Source organism: Notothenia coriiceps, unplaced genomic scaffold (assembly GCF_000735185.1).
Source record: "Notothenia coriiceps isolate Sejong01 unplaced genomic scaffold, NC01 NC01_scaffold00038535, whole genome shotgun sequence".
Taxonomy (NCBI): Eukaryota; Metazoa; Chordata; class Actinopteri; order Perciformes; family Nototheniidae; genus Notothenia; species Notothenia coriiceps.
Window position 1 is genome coordinate 102405 of NW_011371236.1, and position 17961 is coordinate 120365.

General features: G+C 39.3%; 1 protein-coding gene across 2 annotated transcripts; it reads right to left on the reverse strand.

Moving 5' to 3' along the window:
• Positions 1-5186: 5186 nt before the first annotated feature.
• Positions 5187-16823, reverse strand: stard10 (StAR related lipid transfer domain containing 10). 2 transcript variants are annotated; one of them, XM_010797864.1, is made up of 8 exons: positions 16596-16823; positions 16249-16397; positions 15963-16123; positions 10785-10932; positions 10523-10626; positions 7376-7496; positions 6771-6823; positions 5187-6284 (listed from the first exon to the last, which is right to left on the reverse strand). In XM_010797864.1, exons 3-8 carry the CDS (start codon positions 16119-16121, stop codon positions 6078-6080), a joined length of 792 nt encoding a protein of 263 aa, XP_010796166.1. In that variant the 5' UTR covers positions 16122-16123; positions 16249-16397; positions 16596-16823; the 3' UTR covers positions 5187-6077. The 2 variants fall into 2 exon arrangements, with proteins under 2 accessions (XP_010796166.1, XP_010796165.1); XM_010797863.1 differs by lacking the exon at positions 16249-16397.
• Between the last annotated feature and the right edge of the window lie 1138 nt (positions 16824-17961).

The window sequence follows — 17961 nt, forward strand, 5'->3', positions numbered from 1 at the left end:
GTAAAAGGGTTTGAAGGACCATTATGCAGTTTGATACTTCTAATATGTAGGCCATGTTTTGTGTTGCCCTTTTTTACAATGAATTGGTAGCTTTTAAAATGATACACAGGTTATTTGATCAGTTCTCAAATGCAAAACAGCCCCAGCACGTCCGATGCCATGCTTAATTTCTCTAATTCAGTTTCATTAACTTCACTGCAAAATTGTGTGCCTGTGGGACAGCAGAATAACTTCTGTTTAACCACGGTAGATCATTATTATCGTGGTCGCGAAGCTCTGTGAGAACTTTGTACTAATTATTGTAAAAAACAATTTAAAGGGTCTACTGGGCAAACCAGTCATGCATAACCTACTCTATTCTAAGATATTTAGCCCACATTCAAAATGTCTTCCTCTATAACTGCATTAACATATCACTGAAAAGGAAAAACTCACACTTCCACTTATTATTAAAAAGCATATTCAAACAGTTTCACTATTGATCTTATCATCTTGAATAAACTCCACATACAGGAGCCCTGCCTTAGATTGAAATAAGTGTTTGAAAAACAAACTTGAGATAGGGTTTCGGTAATGTGTTGAATCTAAACTGTTAAAAGTTCCTACCTGAAAAATAATGTAAAATCCCAGATAACCCTAACCCCACCTGTCACAATTCCACCTGCTAATATATTCACAAATCACAATGTGAGGAAGGCATACGATTACATCAAATTACTCCATCTTTATGTTAAAACACGAGATTTAATTGTCAATGTATCCATGCTCCCAGTTTATAAATAATGAATTCCACTGGGGATAAACAGCCCAGTGTAGGCAGTGCTATTTCCTCTCCACTTTTCCCACAAAAAGAAGAGAGCAGCTGAGAAAAACAACATCTAACAAGTTAACCAAAGCATGCTCGCGAATCATTACTCGATTAAGTGTTAAATTGTTTAAAGCAGATGACGGTAGACTCACACAAAGTTGAATACTTGGTCAGTGTCACATCACATTTCTGGTGTAGCCCATGTGAGGTTTATGCTGTTAAATTAGCGTCTATTTTTATCAGCAGTTGTGAGAAAGTTTCTCTTTTTCATAAAAGTTGTGAATTCTTGTCATTCACTTACCTTGTCAAGTCTTTGCAAGTGTTCAACTGTCCTGAAATGCACAGGCGTTTCGTTTTTTTGAGGGGAAACTAGCGGACACAACTGCGACGCAAAATAGCGGATAAGATTTTTCTTGCGGATAAAATGCAGCAGTGGCAGCAACAATTTACAGAGACAGCAAGTGTCAAGCTAAAGTAAAATGTGAAAACTGTTTCCGGTTTTACATTTCAAAATAAATGCACACATCCACGTTCTATCATGTTTCGTTTTATGTTGAAGGATAGGAATGGTGTTTTTCCCGGGTTTCTGTGGTTATTTGGAAGCAGCAAAATCGCAAAACTTCCTTATGGCCGTCATGTGACCATCAGAACAGAATGGACTGCCCACTCTGTTTTCATGTAAATGCCCTTTAACTAGATATTATTTATTAATCACTTTACTTCACCTTAACAAACATATAATTTATAAACTCACATGCTTGCAAATGCAGTATTTGGAGACCTTTTATCTGCAAAATAAATGTTTCAAGTAACAACAAAATGACAAGCTTGTTGTTCTAAATTAAAGTGAGTCAGTCATCTAATGTAAGAGGTATGTGTATGTTGACAAAAACAAGGATTAGAACATGCAAAAGGGATGGGACCAGTAAAAGGAGTTATTTGTGAAGAAGTTTGGAAAAGGAAATAGAAAACATTGTACACTTACAGTATGTGTCATAGTATATACTGTGTATACTGTATTTATGTTGGGTTATACAAATTACCCAAGATAATTTGTATTACCCCAAAAATTATTTGGGGTAATAAAAATCAATCAGTGCATACATTAAATGAGAAGTGTACAAAATAAACAATACAAAGGGGTAGGTGTAATAGGCTAATGTTTGGCCCTACAAATTTCGGTCAGTAAACACCTCTTCCAAAGTAATGACTTACCATACATTTTTTAAAATGTGCATACGAGTTGTAAAGGTTAGAAATGGCCGTAATATCCTAAACTAAAACATAACTAATAAGTATAGCTCGCCCAATAAATGGTATAAATCCCTGTATAGCTAAATATCGAAGTATTATCAGAGAAAATAATAATGAAATGATTAACTTTTTATTTTATACACACAATAAATTACAAAACACACACAGTATAAACATGACCCACAGGATGTGGATGTCTTCTTAATTTTCCTCTTTGAGAAATAGTGTTTAAATGTTAACATATTTCCTAAAATATAGTGAATTGAATTGCTTTTATTTAAGCAGCTACAGATTTACATACTTTTATTTGACAAAATAATTGAAATAACCTCACCACCACTTAGAACAACAACAAACAGTAAAACTATAAGCGATGTCTATTTAATTAATCAAAGTCAAAGTCAACTTTATTGTCAATCTTCCAGTTTGTGTGTACAAACAGAGAGATCGAAATACTGTTTCCCACAATCCCGAATATAAAAACAAATGTCTATAAAATATAAAAATATGTGTGCAAATATATGTATATATATACACAGTCAAAGACACATTTTTACATGTGCACACATTTAAAAAGAAATGTGTTTTTGACTGTGTAAATATATATAATAATCCAATCTTGTCCTGCAATGAAGATGATATGAACTGGTTTAATCTACAGCACTGTGTCCAAGAGTAGATTTAACTCTAAACAGATGTTTGTGCAGAGGTTGCAGTGATGTGGCATTCATATCAAGTATTGAATCAGACACGCTTCCGACCGGCTGCTGGTGTAAGCTCCAGTTGGAACCAGAAGAGGGCAACCACTCACCACTGAGATTTAGAGCCTTATAGATGGAGAGAGAATTTCAAAAGGCATCATGTTACAAATTTAAATAAAGCACATCATAATAAAGGACGACCAGCCTTTATAGTAGAAAGAGAATACTGCATGTAAATGATTGTTACATTATTGAAGAGGGTTCTTTTGATTGCATTTCAGCACCAGTAAAGAGATTCAGCAAGATGAAAGCAACTGAGAGCGAGAGAGGCTGGCATTTAATAAAAGACATAAACTACACTACATTTTGACCTGTAACAGTCCCATCTGAGTCTAACAGGATCCAACCATACAGTATGTGAATTAAACATATCCTACCCCTGAGTTTACATGAATTTAAAAGGCCACATTTGTCACAGCCTAACATGTTTTTGGAAAGTTGAAGGGGAAACATGCCTAGTATTTTACCTTTGTGTTTCTGTTTGTGTCACATTATGTGATTCTTTGTGTTATCATTCGTTAAGTTTAGTGCACCATGAATAAAAAGGTCACAACACTAATACAAGGGTAATATTCAAGCATTGTGGAGGCTGGATGAACAACACACTGACTCTGTGACAAGACAGCAACGTGTTATTCAATTAATTTCTGACGGAAATATTAGGGAACTGTGTCGGTAAGATTAGAGTGTGTAAAGGAGATTGAAAAAGGAAGAAGGAGAGGAGATGAAAGGTGACGGATGGAATGGGATGACAAAAAGGTGAAAAGGGAAAGGGAGATAACAGGGAGTTAAAGTTAAAAATGGAGTAAAAAAGAGAAAAGGAAAGCAAAATGAGGAATAAATAAAGAGACAGGATAGGACACATGTTTTAGATTAAAAAAAAGGTGAAAGGATGAGAGAAGCGAGAGGGATCAGAACAGAAAATATGGGGGTGACATGAGGATAGGAAAGAACTGTAGCAGAGAGGATCAAAGGAGAAGAGAGCCCTGGATGAGGAGTAGATGAAAGGATTGACAAGAGGATGAAGAGACAGGAAGAGGAAAATAAAAAGAGGCGTGGGGAAATTGAGGATCAGGGCAGGGGCGAGAATCTAAGAAGCGGAGGGAGCTGGAACGGAGAAGAGGAGGTGGGGTTGTGATGAGTCATCGGAAGACTTTCAGCCCTGTGGGCCGGGTTTCTGTGGGGGTGGCAGTGTGACACATATGCAGAAACACACACAGAGGGATGCCTGCCTTCGTGCTGCGCATACGTCTCCTCCTGCTGTGGAGGCGGCTGGGAGACAATGCAGGGAAGCCACTGGGACATACCGTTCACACACTCTTTTCCTCTGACACACACATGCACAAAATGAGGATGGTTCAGGGAGAGTCCTCATTAGCACTCTGAGGACGGATTGGAGGGTTTTAAACATGGGCAGAGCTGGAAAATAGTCGATGCAGCTGTAGGAAAAAAGAGCTGAGCTGCATGCACCTCCTGCCTTTCTGCAACACTCACACATTCTTTCTTCCATCATTCATAATTTATTAGGTGGAGCATATGCAGAGGCGGATGTCATAAAAGGGAACTGTCAGAGAAGATGACATGCGAAAAATTGATGTTAAGGCATGACGTTAACATTGCTACGTTCCTGTTTCTGAGGCACTCACAGGCAGAGATAGCTTCATGGACCTTCAAATATTTATTTTTCTAATGTTCGTCCAATATGCTTATGTTCTTAAACCATACAATGAAGGCATGGGAGTTTTTGTGTGAGGAAAGACAAGCTTTCATGTCACCAAATTGACAAACCACAGGGAAACAGCTGGCGTACATGTGGATGCATTAACAATATGCATGCTCTTATTTTCATTCTACATTGAAGAAGGGGTGGACACCCTGCAATAAGTCACTTCCTCTGTGTGGCAGACAAATTTCTCTCCTTTTCAGTGCTGAGTCGATCTCAGAGTTGCCATGACAACAGATTGGGGGATTCCTTATTCTGAACTAGACCAATGAGCACAAGCATGCTACGCTATACACATGCAATTGCAGGCAAGCAAACAAACACAATGCACACTTTACCATTAGGGAATAACGGTTAAAAAAAAATAGGTGTCATGGTGTTTCCCTGTTCTAATCATGGCAGGGCACGTTTCAAATCAATGGTTTTGTGTATAGGTGTGTGTGTGTGTGTGTGTGTGTGTGTGTGTGTGTGTGTGTGTGTGTGTGTGTGTGTGTGTGTGTGTGTGTGTGTGTGTGTGTGTGTTACAGAAAGAAAGTGTTGACATTTCAATCAGCCAATAGTTATTTTAGCACAAACATTTAAACCTGCATCATCAGACATAAAGCCTAGCATATAGAGGAAAAAAAGACTCGGATCACAATTGACACTTCAAACCCTTTGTAGGAATCTCTATTTATTTTTTTTAAACTCTCAATACATTCATACATCTCTCAATTAGAGTAGTGGACAGTACGTGTGTAATATCTGAATATGTGTTTGTGTGTGTATGTTGTGTGTTCCAGCTGCCTTCTGCACACCTGCATATTTGTTATGTGCTTACAAAATGTGATGGAGACACATAATGAGACAACATGGGTAGAATGTGTGTGTGTATGCACAGCTGGGTGCATAAAAGAAGTATCAATGAATGGCATGCAACCATATGTGTATGTATACAAGATCATTATGAGGTTGCACTGAGATGCTTTCCCATTAAATAGATTGTATCCATAACTTCCAGACGAAGAAGTATAACTTTGAAATCCATTGTTTATATTTTGATTAAGAGCTGGATTTCCACTGTCAGGTTAGTCTGTAAACTTTTCAACACTAAATCTTACTGAAAATATATTTTTGCTATGATTATCTATATAGGTCCTAATCAGAAAAATATGATATCCCTTCAAGGAGCATGAAAAAACACAGCAACTTTAGTGATTACAATACATCTGAGTTTACCGACTTTAAAATGTAGTAGTTTTTGCTGCTGCTTGTGAGTGGTGGGTCTATTTCTGTGAATGTATCTATGTTGCATGTATGTGTTGGTACATTATGTATGCAAGTATGAAATGGGAAGAAGTATGTCTGTGTGCATGCATGCTTAAGTACACGTGCCAGTAAGTATGCCTGCATATGCAATTGCATGTGCATGCATACTATAAAAACACATATATATCAGTTGAATCATGGATGTCTATCAGGCATGCATGTAACCCTGCATTACTGTGTTTGTGTGTGTATGAATCCATGACTGTGTGTGTGTGAGTGTGTGTTAGTCGCTGTCTTCTCTCTCCTGGGTCTCAGCCAGGGAGCTCTCATCAATATTCTCCAGGCTCTCAGCGCGCTGGATGCTGAGCTCAGACAGAGGGATGCTGGGTAATGTAGTCTGTTCGGGGTAGAGCCAGGGCTTGAAGCCAGGGTTGTGTCTCTGCTTCCACTCTGTATACTTCAAACAGGCTTTGTTGATCTTCTTCATTGCCTAAAAGGATAATAAATAGACAACATAGAAAAAAACACATATCCGTTTATGTTTTATAGATCAGATTTCATCATTCACAACCACAGCAAGCAGTAAGGTAATGATTGAACTTAAATGCACTGCAAATATTGAATGGCTGAATTAAAAATATAAATACGATTGTAACATGTTTAATGCTAAATGTTTTAGTATGTACTATGTGGCATATCAATATTTTATTTTCACTGGGATTTGTGCATCTTTTTAAAACAACTATATTTTCCATCGAGATCAAGAGAATATTTGCCCTGTTGCAACAAGTACACACGCACCCTTGAACAGACAAAGAGCAAATAACAAATAAATGCTGAGAAATACTAGTGTGTTTCTGGAATGTGTAGGAGAGATTATAAATTGGATGTATTAGTGCCGGTGGATTAAAAAGGTCTCCAAACACACAACACACAACACACTCACAGAATGTCTGTTAATCTGCAAATGACTTACCCGAGGAGCAAGGAAGTGGGAGGACTTGTTGACAACCCACTTGGGTAACGAACCTGCAAGGAAACAGAGTCAACAGAGGAAGAAGGAGAGAAATGACAGAAAGATCAGGGAGTGAGAAAGAGGAAGAGGAAGTTGGAAAAGACATAAAAGAGGGATTTAAAGTTAGCTTTAATGCATGTCATGTCCTCAAAGATCAAAGTGGAGCTTAGTCTCTTGCTACTCACTACCACACACATTACAAAACCCTGAATAAAGGCATTTACACAATTAACAAGTGTGTGACAGCAAAAAAGTCAATTAAAGGGAGAATCAAATGAATAGGCGAAAAGGAGAGAAGGTAGAGAGCGAGGCGGCGGAGTGAAATAGACTCTGTCCTTCATATGGTTCCTATGGCGACTCATTTGACATAAACGCTGGGGACTTAATCATTCATTAGAACTATGAGGTTTACGCACCTGTGTGTGTGTGTGTGTGTGTGTTTGTGTGTGGGTGTGGATTCTTGGTTTTGTACTTCTATTTTTCCACGAGGCTGTCGTTGTACAGAAGCTGTGAATAGCCTGTGTGTGTGTGTGTGTGTGTGTGTGTGTGTGTGTGTGTACACTTACCCCTTGGATCTACCTGAGCCATGTAGGTGAGGGTACAGCTGTTGGCCGGTCCCTGGCTCTGGATCACGTAACCAGTCTGAATGGACACAGCTCGCACCTTGTCTTTTTTAGAAGGGTATTTCTGTAGAGAAAACACACATACACAAATAAAATCCCTATTCAGTGATAGTACTAACCTTGAACAGGAAAAGCAGCCTACTACACTCATTATTATTTTAAATTGGTGGCTTCAGATTTCCATACTGCAGTATATAAATGACACCCACGTGCACAAAAGCAGGGCAGATTCAGAAATCACTACTTTAAAAACTGTATTAAGCCCTTTGTGTGCATCAGTCAAATGGACGACGTTGTGCATGCTAAGCTTTGGGATTCTGGGTTGTTTTTGGGTTTCTGCTGCCAGTCATACAGATGTTCTGCTTCAGTCATCTTTCTGGTGCATAGTCAGTCCACACTGTGAATATCACAGCAGTTAATGCCCACTGCTGGCTCCTTTGACTACATATCTAAGATTATTATTCATGATGATAAAGTACAGCACTGGTTAGCCTTTGCTAATTGGGACAGGCACACTGCGGCACAGAGAGCAGCAGTCGGCTAATTAAATGTAAAGAACCTTTATCAGAGGAGAGCTTCATATTATGATTGCTTCACCATTTTCTCTACTATTCGACTTCAAATTGCCTGCACCTCTGTAAGAATTGATGCTGTCAGTGCAAGGACAGCTGTTGTTAAACATTACACCTGCAGGTTTCTTGGAATTCAGGGACAGCATTATAAGGTCCTGAGGTAATGTTTAAGAAGAGATCAGAGGATTTTAAGCGTTAGTCACCATTAACAGAGGAACTCCAGCGATAGTGTCTTTTTTTCTTTTTTTTTGACACTCTCGCCCAACCAGGAAACTCCATATCTGACCTGATAATCAGTTATTTGGTGCATCGAAAGTATATTTACTTAGCTTTGGGTATATCGACTGATGGTCAGACAAAAGTCCACAACCTTTTTTATATATTTAAAGAATAATCAACAGAGTCTATAGTCATGCCAGCTTCTGTTGGCTGTGCTTAATGTAACGTGTTGCTTTGTGCAGTGGTTGAGGAAGCCAAGTAAAAATAGTAACTTAAAAAAACTCTGTTACAGGTCAAATGTTACGAATGAAAGTATGTAAGTAAAATCTGGAAAATATACCTTACATTTTAGTTGCAGAAAAACCTTAAATTGAATAGCTGGAATCATATTTTTTAACATAAAAAATGACTGAAAAGTCTAAATAGTTCTGTCAAATACTAATCACTTTATCGGCTTATCATTACTGTTTTTACTTAGGCCTATAAATGGTTTGGTGGTTTCATTCATAACAAACAATTGTATTTCATTAACTCTTTTTAGTTTGTAACTTAAGCTGTCAAATAAATGTAGTAGAGGACAAATAATTAAATATTAATCTCTGAAATATAGTGTAGTAGAAGTATGAAGTCAGATGAAAATAAAATACTCATAACACAAATTTGACTTTACCACTGGCATACCAGTATTTGCTAATCAGCATTAAACATAAATTATAGCTGCGGCTGATGGGGAATGCTATTAGTATTGCAGCTACAGTATTTGTAAAAAACAAAAAGGTATCACCATAAGCATTTTTTATCCATCCAATAATAGCTCTTCCATGCCTGCAGCCAGGCTGCCATAGTGGCTAAAAGAGGCCTTAATAGATTACATGATGAATAAGTCATTAGCTGTATCCCTGATATACATATAGGCCTCACTGGCCAGAACAAGTCAGACTAACACAGTTCATTCAGGACAGTGATAGCTGGATCTCAACGGCTTATAGCTGAAAGCCGACTGAAAACAAGTTGTTATTTATCACGGGAAAGAGTGTGGTTGAGTGTAGTGTCAAACGCAGGATAAGTGGAGTGAATCCTGGTAGTGGGTGTGTGATCTCAGCTCGAAGGATCCCCTTTAGCTGCACTCAGCAAGCCAAGCTCTCAAATTCTACTGACCTTGGCTAATCAAACACAGTCATGCACACACACACACACGTGAAACACAAACACACACACATATACACACACATATACACACACACACACACACACACATAACATCTATTATGTCGGTAGCCACTTATTGATGCAGGAATGCGGAAGGGGAGGTGGAAGTCAACAGCTAGGAGTCACATGAGAGGTCTTATCCTATTGTAAACATCATATTAGTGAGTGAGACATAGAAGCCGTTACCGAGAGGGAAAAGAGAGGGAGGGAGAGACAGAAAATAAAAAAAATAAAACGAGAAAAAGACAGCAACATAAATGGTGAGAATTACAACTAAAGAAAATTGAAACTATTGATAATATGTTAATCAAATAAGTAGCTAAATATTATCTGGTTGAAGGTTTCCTTTTTGTAATTCAGATGAAAACAGAATATCTTTTGGTTTTAGGCAGACAAATCAAGCTGTTTAAAAACGAGACAATGGTTTGAAGGTTAATGGAAAATAACAGTTTTTAGTTGCCTAAGAGAGAGGTGATGAGTGCAAGGTTTTACAGAAAATTAATTATTGTCGCCTTGTTCCTATTGAACACAGAAATAGAGCCAAAGTAAAGTCTGAGGACTCAGGCCTGATTCCAAACTTGACGTCATTCACATGGTCTCAGCGTTCTCTAATCAGCCTTTGTTTTACTGACCTTTGACATACAAATCATTCAGGTTCTTAGAAAGCACCACTAGAAGCTGAACTCTAAACACAATGCATTCAACTGCATCACATTAACCACCTATACTTAAAGTGAAGAAGTGTAAACAGACAGTGCACCCATCTTGCTCCCAGCCAGGTTAAAGCTTCCAGCAGGAGGCATAGGGGTGCTCTCTCTTTGGAAAGGTGCCAAACTCTCTTCTCTTTGTGGATGCAGTAGGTATTTTAAATTGAGTGACGCACACAGCTTAGCAATGCTGCCTTTGAACAAATATTGAAGGGTTTATTTGCATACAGCACATCGCCCTGAGCTTGCTAAACTGGATCATGTTGGCTCACCTGATGTACGCTCATTTCACAATGCACCTTTGAACACAGAGAGTTATATGGGACCGAATGAGCAGGGCCCCAGCTGAGCAAATCTAAGTGTGTGTGTTGGTTTTGACTCACAGGATGTTTGACAGAGTAGTTCATGATGATGTAATCTTTCCCCATTGGAAGCCAGGAACGAAGCGTGATGACGTCCCGGTTCCGAAGAGGACTCGGACACTTCCCTGTTGACACACAGGAGAACTCTGATGACCTCAACAGTGAACAGTGAACCGTTTATCTATGTGCACTTTGTGTTTCACCCTGCTTCCCTTCAAAGCCCCAAATCATATTACTAACAAGTGAATGCTTTCTTTAATCAGCACTCGAGTGTTTAACATACATGAGTAGTATCCAACATCCGCATTGACCGTAAGCTTCCCGATGTCGAAGGTTTCAATGACGTTTGTGTCCCATTTTCTCCTGTATTCAATATCATGGAGAACGTCGTACATGGTCTCAGCCGACACGTCCTTACACACCATCCGACACTGGGAAAGGGAGAAAGACAGACCGTTTTCATTTTCATTTTTTTTAAATAACTGAATTACAGACCAAAGCAGATGTATACGTTATTCATGCGATTGCACTTATCACGCAGAACATTTCAGAGCTCTATCCAATGCAAACTATGGAGCAAGAAAATCCATTAGATTTGAATGAAGTTGCATCCGATAAATTGATAGTAAATTGTAAACTGACGTGTTAATGATGAGAGATGGCGTGAAAGTGTCAGAAATAGACAGTACGTGTGCTTCTGTGTGTGAGAAAGAGAAAGAGAAAGAGAGAGAGAATATTAGGAGAGAATCAAGAGACAGACCGCAGATGAGTCATTACTGGACCTGAGCTCTATAATGGAAAACAACACTATCAGTAAAGAACAAAGAGACAGAAAGACGTACAGTTTTCAAACGGTGGCAGGGGGTCGGATTTCAAAAGGCCATACTCATCCTAGAAACTACATGAAATAAACTTTAAATAAATTATAGGGCGTATAAGAAAATCTAAGAGAAATACATTATTTATACATCCGTAGGTGTTGATGTGGAACAGGTATGGTGTAGTGTATCACAGCTTATTAATGACACCATAGGGACTCTCCTCATGTTGTCTTTGGAGTAGATGGCACTGTACATACACCCTGTGTAGAGACAGGTCTGCAGCTCTTGGGCAAAGCTGTTACTACAGTTACAATTACCAGGGGGAACTAGTCTTAAAATAACAAACAGAGGACAGAGCAATGGAGGAGGGGAGACACAACGAGACACTTTGAGCAAGTGAGAAGAATAGTCAATGAAAAAGAAATTAACCGCGGTTGGAGGTCTGATGATTTGGACTCCAATAATATATCAGTACAGAAGGGTTGGAACTCAATGTATCTCCCTTGATCCCAAAGGCTTCATTTAAGAAAATGATCAAAACATGTACTCTTCATTTAGCTGTACAGCTCTCTAAAAATGAACTTTAAAAAAAAAAATGATATCCGAATTGCTTATTCAAATTTGAATCTGCAATACCGTTACTTATCACACACTAAGAATGATGTCGTACATAAAAAGTAAAAAGAGTTACCAAATGTCTACATCCATGCTTTTTTCTGACACGTTAAAAAAAATAAACATTATGAGCTTATTAAAACATTAACCACTGAGTGACTTTTTTTACATTAAGCTTATTTTTCTTTTAATACTTCTACGCTTCATTTTGAATGCCAGACACTTTTGTAACAGAGTTCTATTCTGAAAGAACTATGATGCAAGTAAAATATAATGCAAAAGGCCAGGAAATAAAAAAAGTTTGTCCAATTGCAAAGACAAGCTAATCGTTTCAATGTGGTTAGTGATCGTAAAGTGATCTGATACTGACCCTCAACTAATTCAATGCCAGTCTATTCAAGAAACAGCTGCAGAATGGCATTACAGGAAAAGCAAGCCTATAAAAGAGATTGCATGATGATTCCTCCTGATAGCAGTGATGGAAACATTTTGTTTAATAGTCTACATAATTACAAGCTCATTTCTGATTCATTTACATGTACTACAAAAACACGTACCAGTACACACAGTATCAAGGGATAAAGTTGACATTAAATGAAAAGAAACATGCATGTTGGTGTACCTTAGAGGAAAGTAAACCACAAAAAATGTGTGTTTGTTATATGTACGGAGGGCAACAATGACAGTGCAACACTATCAGTAAGGTCTAATATTTGATATCCGTGTGTGTGCGTGTTTGTGTGTAAACAGATTGGCTCGGACTTGTAGGTCACAAAGAGCAGGGAGAATAATGGATGTGATGTATCCAAAGGCAAACTGAAACAGGAGTAGGAGGAGAAAGGCGAACCAAAAGAAAAGGCAACAGAAGAGAACTCTAGATAGCAGAAGGCGAACAGTGCAGAGAGAAGACATGCGCCAGGAAAGTACATGTGTGCATAATTCTATTAGGCACTAATTCAGTGAAGCCAACAGATGAAGCAGGGAGATGGAGAAACAGAGAGGCGGGTGAGAGGGAGTTCAGAGATAAAGCAGAGACACCGTGAGAGAAAAACGAAGAAAAGTAGGTACACAACCAATTAGTGGTCTGGTGAGGCTTTGTTCCTGTATGGTCCGAGTCCACACTGCCCACTCATATTGCACCAAATGACCTCTGACCCCTGCCATCCGACCCACGCCACCCACTACCTGTTCCTTCTAATATTCCCTGTCTTACTAACTTGTGTCTCCCTGACACTCTCTTTCTTCCCTTCCTCCCTGGCTCCCTCCAACCTGTCAACTCTCATCGTTGCTCCCATTGGTGCCAATACATGATGGCGGAAGACAATTATGAAACAAAAAAATGAGAAAATGGAGGAGTGTATGTGTAATTCACAGCTGGGCTTCCCCTGTGTGGGGGAGGAAGCAAACCCAGGTATGTGCTCGACAGTTTGTCAAACTAAAAAACAAATATACGCTAATACACACCCACACATTGAGCATTGTGGTGAGAAGTCATGTGCTGACAAATGATATGATGTTGTTGATGATGACAGTTACAGCTGTGATTACACACTGATACAAAAGTCCTGAATATGGCGGTGGCAATCATTACGACGAAAACGATGTGGCTGATGATAATTAGTCCGCTAATGATAATGATGATTGCCAGTGTGTTCTCTCTCACTCTCGGATTGGGATGTATCACTTTTTCCTTATTGATATTGATGCTATAGTGAAGAGGGAACAGGAATGGAGGAAAAGTCTCCGTACACATTAATCATTCGACACGCATCAGCAAAGATGCATGCTTTTATTTCTTCTAGAAATAGAATAGCTGTATCTGTGGCACTGCTGGTGCACCTACTCTTACACACACACACACACACACACACACACACACACACACACACACACACACACACACACACACACACACACACACACACACACACACACACACACACACACACACACACACACACACACACACACACACACACATCCTTCCTTACAGGTACAAAGACAGTGTAGTTGGAGGGGGGGCTTGGAAAATCCCTTGTCAGTTTTGGCACCTGCACACCCTTACGTACACAGACACACACCCATGCATGCACACACACTAATTTATTTAACAAAGTAAACAGCTGGTGGCTTGCACACCTACATCAGACCAGGATGCACCAGCAGGAAAGCACACACATTTACACAGGACAATGTGTTTCGTTTCCATCGAGTAAATGACGGATATCAGATTATAACTGTTTGTCAGTTTAGAAATGACTGTGAAGGTTAGAAACGTGAAGGCAACTTCCCAAAAACTGTCAGCTGTGAAGGACAATCAGTCTTAAAGTGAAAGTGACAACACTTCAGGACCTTTAGAGCCAGTTGAGCACTAAATTGCCCTTCAATCAGGTTACCGGCAAAGTCTGCAAGTACAACATGATTACAAACCATCATATTTTTTGTTAATTGACATATTTAATACAATTCCTGGGGGCCTGTAGATCTCACTGGCTAATAGATTTGGTTGTTAGATGCACAAAAAGTTCACATTGTCAACATTGGATGAAAATCTTATACCATTTTTACAAACATTTATTTATAACCCTAAATGGATGAATGTACTGTAAAAAGTTATGTATACTAAGAGGCAACTTCAGACAACAATTATCATGGCTTACACAATGTCTTTATTAAAATGTCCCTTTGTATCTTCATATGTGTGGAAACTACTTCATTAAGTATGTATTGCTATATATTTGTGTATTTTTGTGTGTGCTGAAATCGTTTTTTTTACTATGGGTCTTTGTCCTGGCACAATAACAAAACTTTATTAATGACTGAAGTGTGTATTGATGGTACGCAGCGGTTAGGTTTCGATAGATTAAAGTGACACTGCCGTTGTAATGACTCCTTCATATTGTCTCCCAAAATAAACAGACAAACTGCCAAGACTGCTATTTCACTGGATAGCAATGTTTCTTATCATGTGCCTCCATCATCACATGATTGACCTTACCTAAACAATGATCAGGAACCACTTTTTTCCCACCTACTGTACTGAACCTTGTGAATGTATTAATGTCTTACTGTAGCCTGACTAGAGCTAGTTTATCATTTAGTTAATACAAGAGAAAAACGGACCAATAACCAACACAAGTTATCAAAGTCCAAAGAAAGGTCTTTAACCTGGATATTTTGTAATTTAACCAAAATTGACTCAATGTAGAATTGAGAAACGCAGTAAATGTCAAATTTAAAGAGCTGTAACCACATAATAAAAATGCAATTCATAACTGACTTCATTGATTTATTTTATGTGTTTTGGCTATCAGGAATGGTCTATTGTACTATTTCAGCTTATGTTCACTTCCCTGTGCTGTGTGAAATTAATTACAAACTGTATACAAAACTGGCTACACAGAAGTGAACAAAGTGAGCCGACATATTACACCTTCCACTCCACAATATGCTGTTGGGTAGAGACTTGAAAATAGTTTCACTGGCTGCGCGTAATGGTGTCTCTCTGGAGCATTAAACCTGACTCCTGAGGCTCTCACTTCTCTGTGATACCTGGGATTTTGAAAGTGTGCATTAGGCATCTATTCACACTCCTACCATTGCACACATTTATAAATAGATAATTTAATCTAACTCAGGATGTGTGCACTAAACTGTGATACTAAGAAAGTTACACATTGGATGCTTTACATTTGCACTGTTGGCATAATGTCCTAACTATTAACCCTTTTTGTTTGTTTGCTTACACAGGGACAACAAAGTACTATGTGTTTTCTAAATAAATGTATTTGAAATGCAATGAAGGTTAGTGGATAGGAGAATCCTCTGCATGCAGCAAAAAGCAGCAGTTAGAGTATGTCAGCAGTTTGAATCATATGGGAATTTAGAAAAATCACCTTCAAGCCAAGAGGATTATACAACAGTTTATATTACCTCCACAATAAAGTTACAGCATAGTGATTGTATATTTTGTAATTTAAACATATTCTTGGGACTTCTTGGGAAAAGGTTAAACAGTGTCTCACCTTAATTTTGTGGATGGACTTCCCTTCCTCCAGACCCTGGGTGAACACCGTGATGCCCCCCTTGTTGTGGTTGATACTCCAGCCTTCCTCGCACAGACACTCCGCCTTGAAGCTGGCAAACGCTCGGTCATCCGGTATGGTCACAGTCTGTCCAGACATGGCTAGTTACCGGGGGGGAGGTGGGAGAAGGGAGAAGAGAGGGTTAGTGAGACTCCTGGTCGGGCCGGAGGGGGGGGGGGGGACACTGTGAGCCGGGGAAATGAAGGCAACGCAGAGAGCCACTTACTTCTTCTGTGGGAATAACTTGTCTAATTCAATTTCCTCCTTTCAAGCTAGAAGCTGTTGTAGGCTGCACCGCGTCTTGTGATGATCAGCGTGCGTGTGTGTGTGTGCGCATTGAGGGAGGTACAACAACCGCAATCCACCCTGCACAAACTAATCAAACAGGGGGGTTATAAGCAAAGACTCACACAGGTGAGAGCACTCAAAACATAATGCACATAAGTCGTGTATCGGATGAATCAAATGTGGGTTTTTTAATTGATGACGGTGGTTAAATAAGTTGTAGCGAGGTCTTCAGAAACAGCCACTCTTGGGACAAACCATATGTTTCTGTTTCCGCTTGTCTCTCACCGTTTTTCTCTCCTTCTTTCTGTGTCCCCCTCTTCATACGTCTTCCCCTACCGGTGCCTTTATTTTCCCCTCTCTCAGTTGCAGTATTTCTTGGGCTTGGGATCATTTGCAGTGGCTCTCCATCGTTGCGTCGCTGCTGTGGCAGGTGGTGGAGGAGATGCGGTGAGAAATAAGAGGAAGAGGGGGGAGACGGAGGGGGGGAGAGGTGGAGGAACCAGGCTGAACAGGCAGGCGACGCAGAGGCTGCTACAATGGAAACGCCTCCCTGTGCTGCCTTCAGGTGCTCCCCGTAAAACTGCCATAAATACATTGTATTCGTTTTAATTAGAGTTACAGTAGCCCACTGTTGACAACTAACATGTTGGGAACCTAGCTAATGCTAACACTGTTAGAAGTATTTTGTTATGGGAAAACACAATTTGATATACATTATTACGCCAAATAATGATACATAGTTTTCCAACTATGTCCTTTCTGTATTAATTGCAGTAGATCTTACATTAGAGCTGGAGCAAAGATTAAACCAGCCAATATGTAGCACTGGAAACAGATCTCCATTGTAAATACATCAAACTGCCTCAGATGTTGCCCAACCCTTAACCCTGGAGGTAAGCCATGGAGTGAGAAGGGGCCTAGGTTTTTACTTAAACACATTCAAATATATTTTCAAGCATCTCTTTATCTAGCATCAATAATAGTAATCTGCATATCTTTCTTACAGCTCAAACAGTCAAGCTACGCCTTTTTGTTTTCATATTCCCGATAGCTTTTGAACGCAACCCGCGCTATCACATCATACACGTGCACCTTTTTGCAAACTAGTTAGTTTACAGAGCCGCGGGGGCGCGCCTGGCTCCTGTTGGCTGACGTGTGAAGTCTCTTCGGCCTTCACCTGTCCTCTGGACCAGCGGCTATTTTATATTGGTCTATATAAATAATAATTGATTTTTCTCTATATTATGCTTCCTTATGCTTATAACTGCAGTTGAACTGTGTGTGTGTGTGTGTGTGTGTGTGTGTGTGTGTGTGTGTGTGTGTGTGTGTGTGTGTGTGTGTGTGTGTGTGTGTGTGTGTGTATATTCCCTCACTCTGTTTGCTTGTATCCAATTACTATCACTCAGTCTGTCGTGTAATTGTTCTATTACATCGCTCTCACTCCTTTAATCTTGGAGTGTGTAAGCCCATTATCAGTTTCTTACATTCAATTTGATCTGTGGGTGTGCTCAACATCTTCAAACCATAATAATCTGAAATGCACCTTACATTTTTCGTTCTTAAAATGACACTTAAATGTCTTGCTTTGCTCAGAAGCAATAAATGTTTTTTACTTTTGAAACTGTCTTTTGAATAAAAGGGTTGAAGTTTT

Bases quoted from the DNA above. Each gene is read 5' to 3' on its own strand.
- stard10 (XM_010797863.1), bottom strand. From the start codon at position 16,701: ATGATCCCAAGCCCAAGAAATACTGCAACTGAGAGAGGGGAAAATAAA. The intron at 10,933-15,962 runs GTGAGACACTGT...TCCCTTTCCCAG, and splicing joins AGTCCATCCACAAAATTAAG to TGTCGGATGGTGTGTAAGGA. The intron at 6,285-6,770 runs GTAAGTCATTTG...TTATCCTTTTAG, and splicing joins CCCACTTCCTTGCTCCTCGG to GCAATGAAGAAGATCAACAA.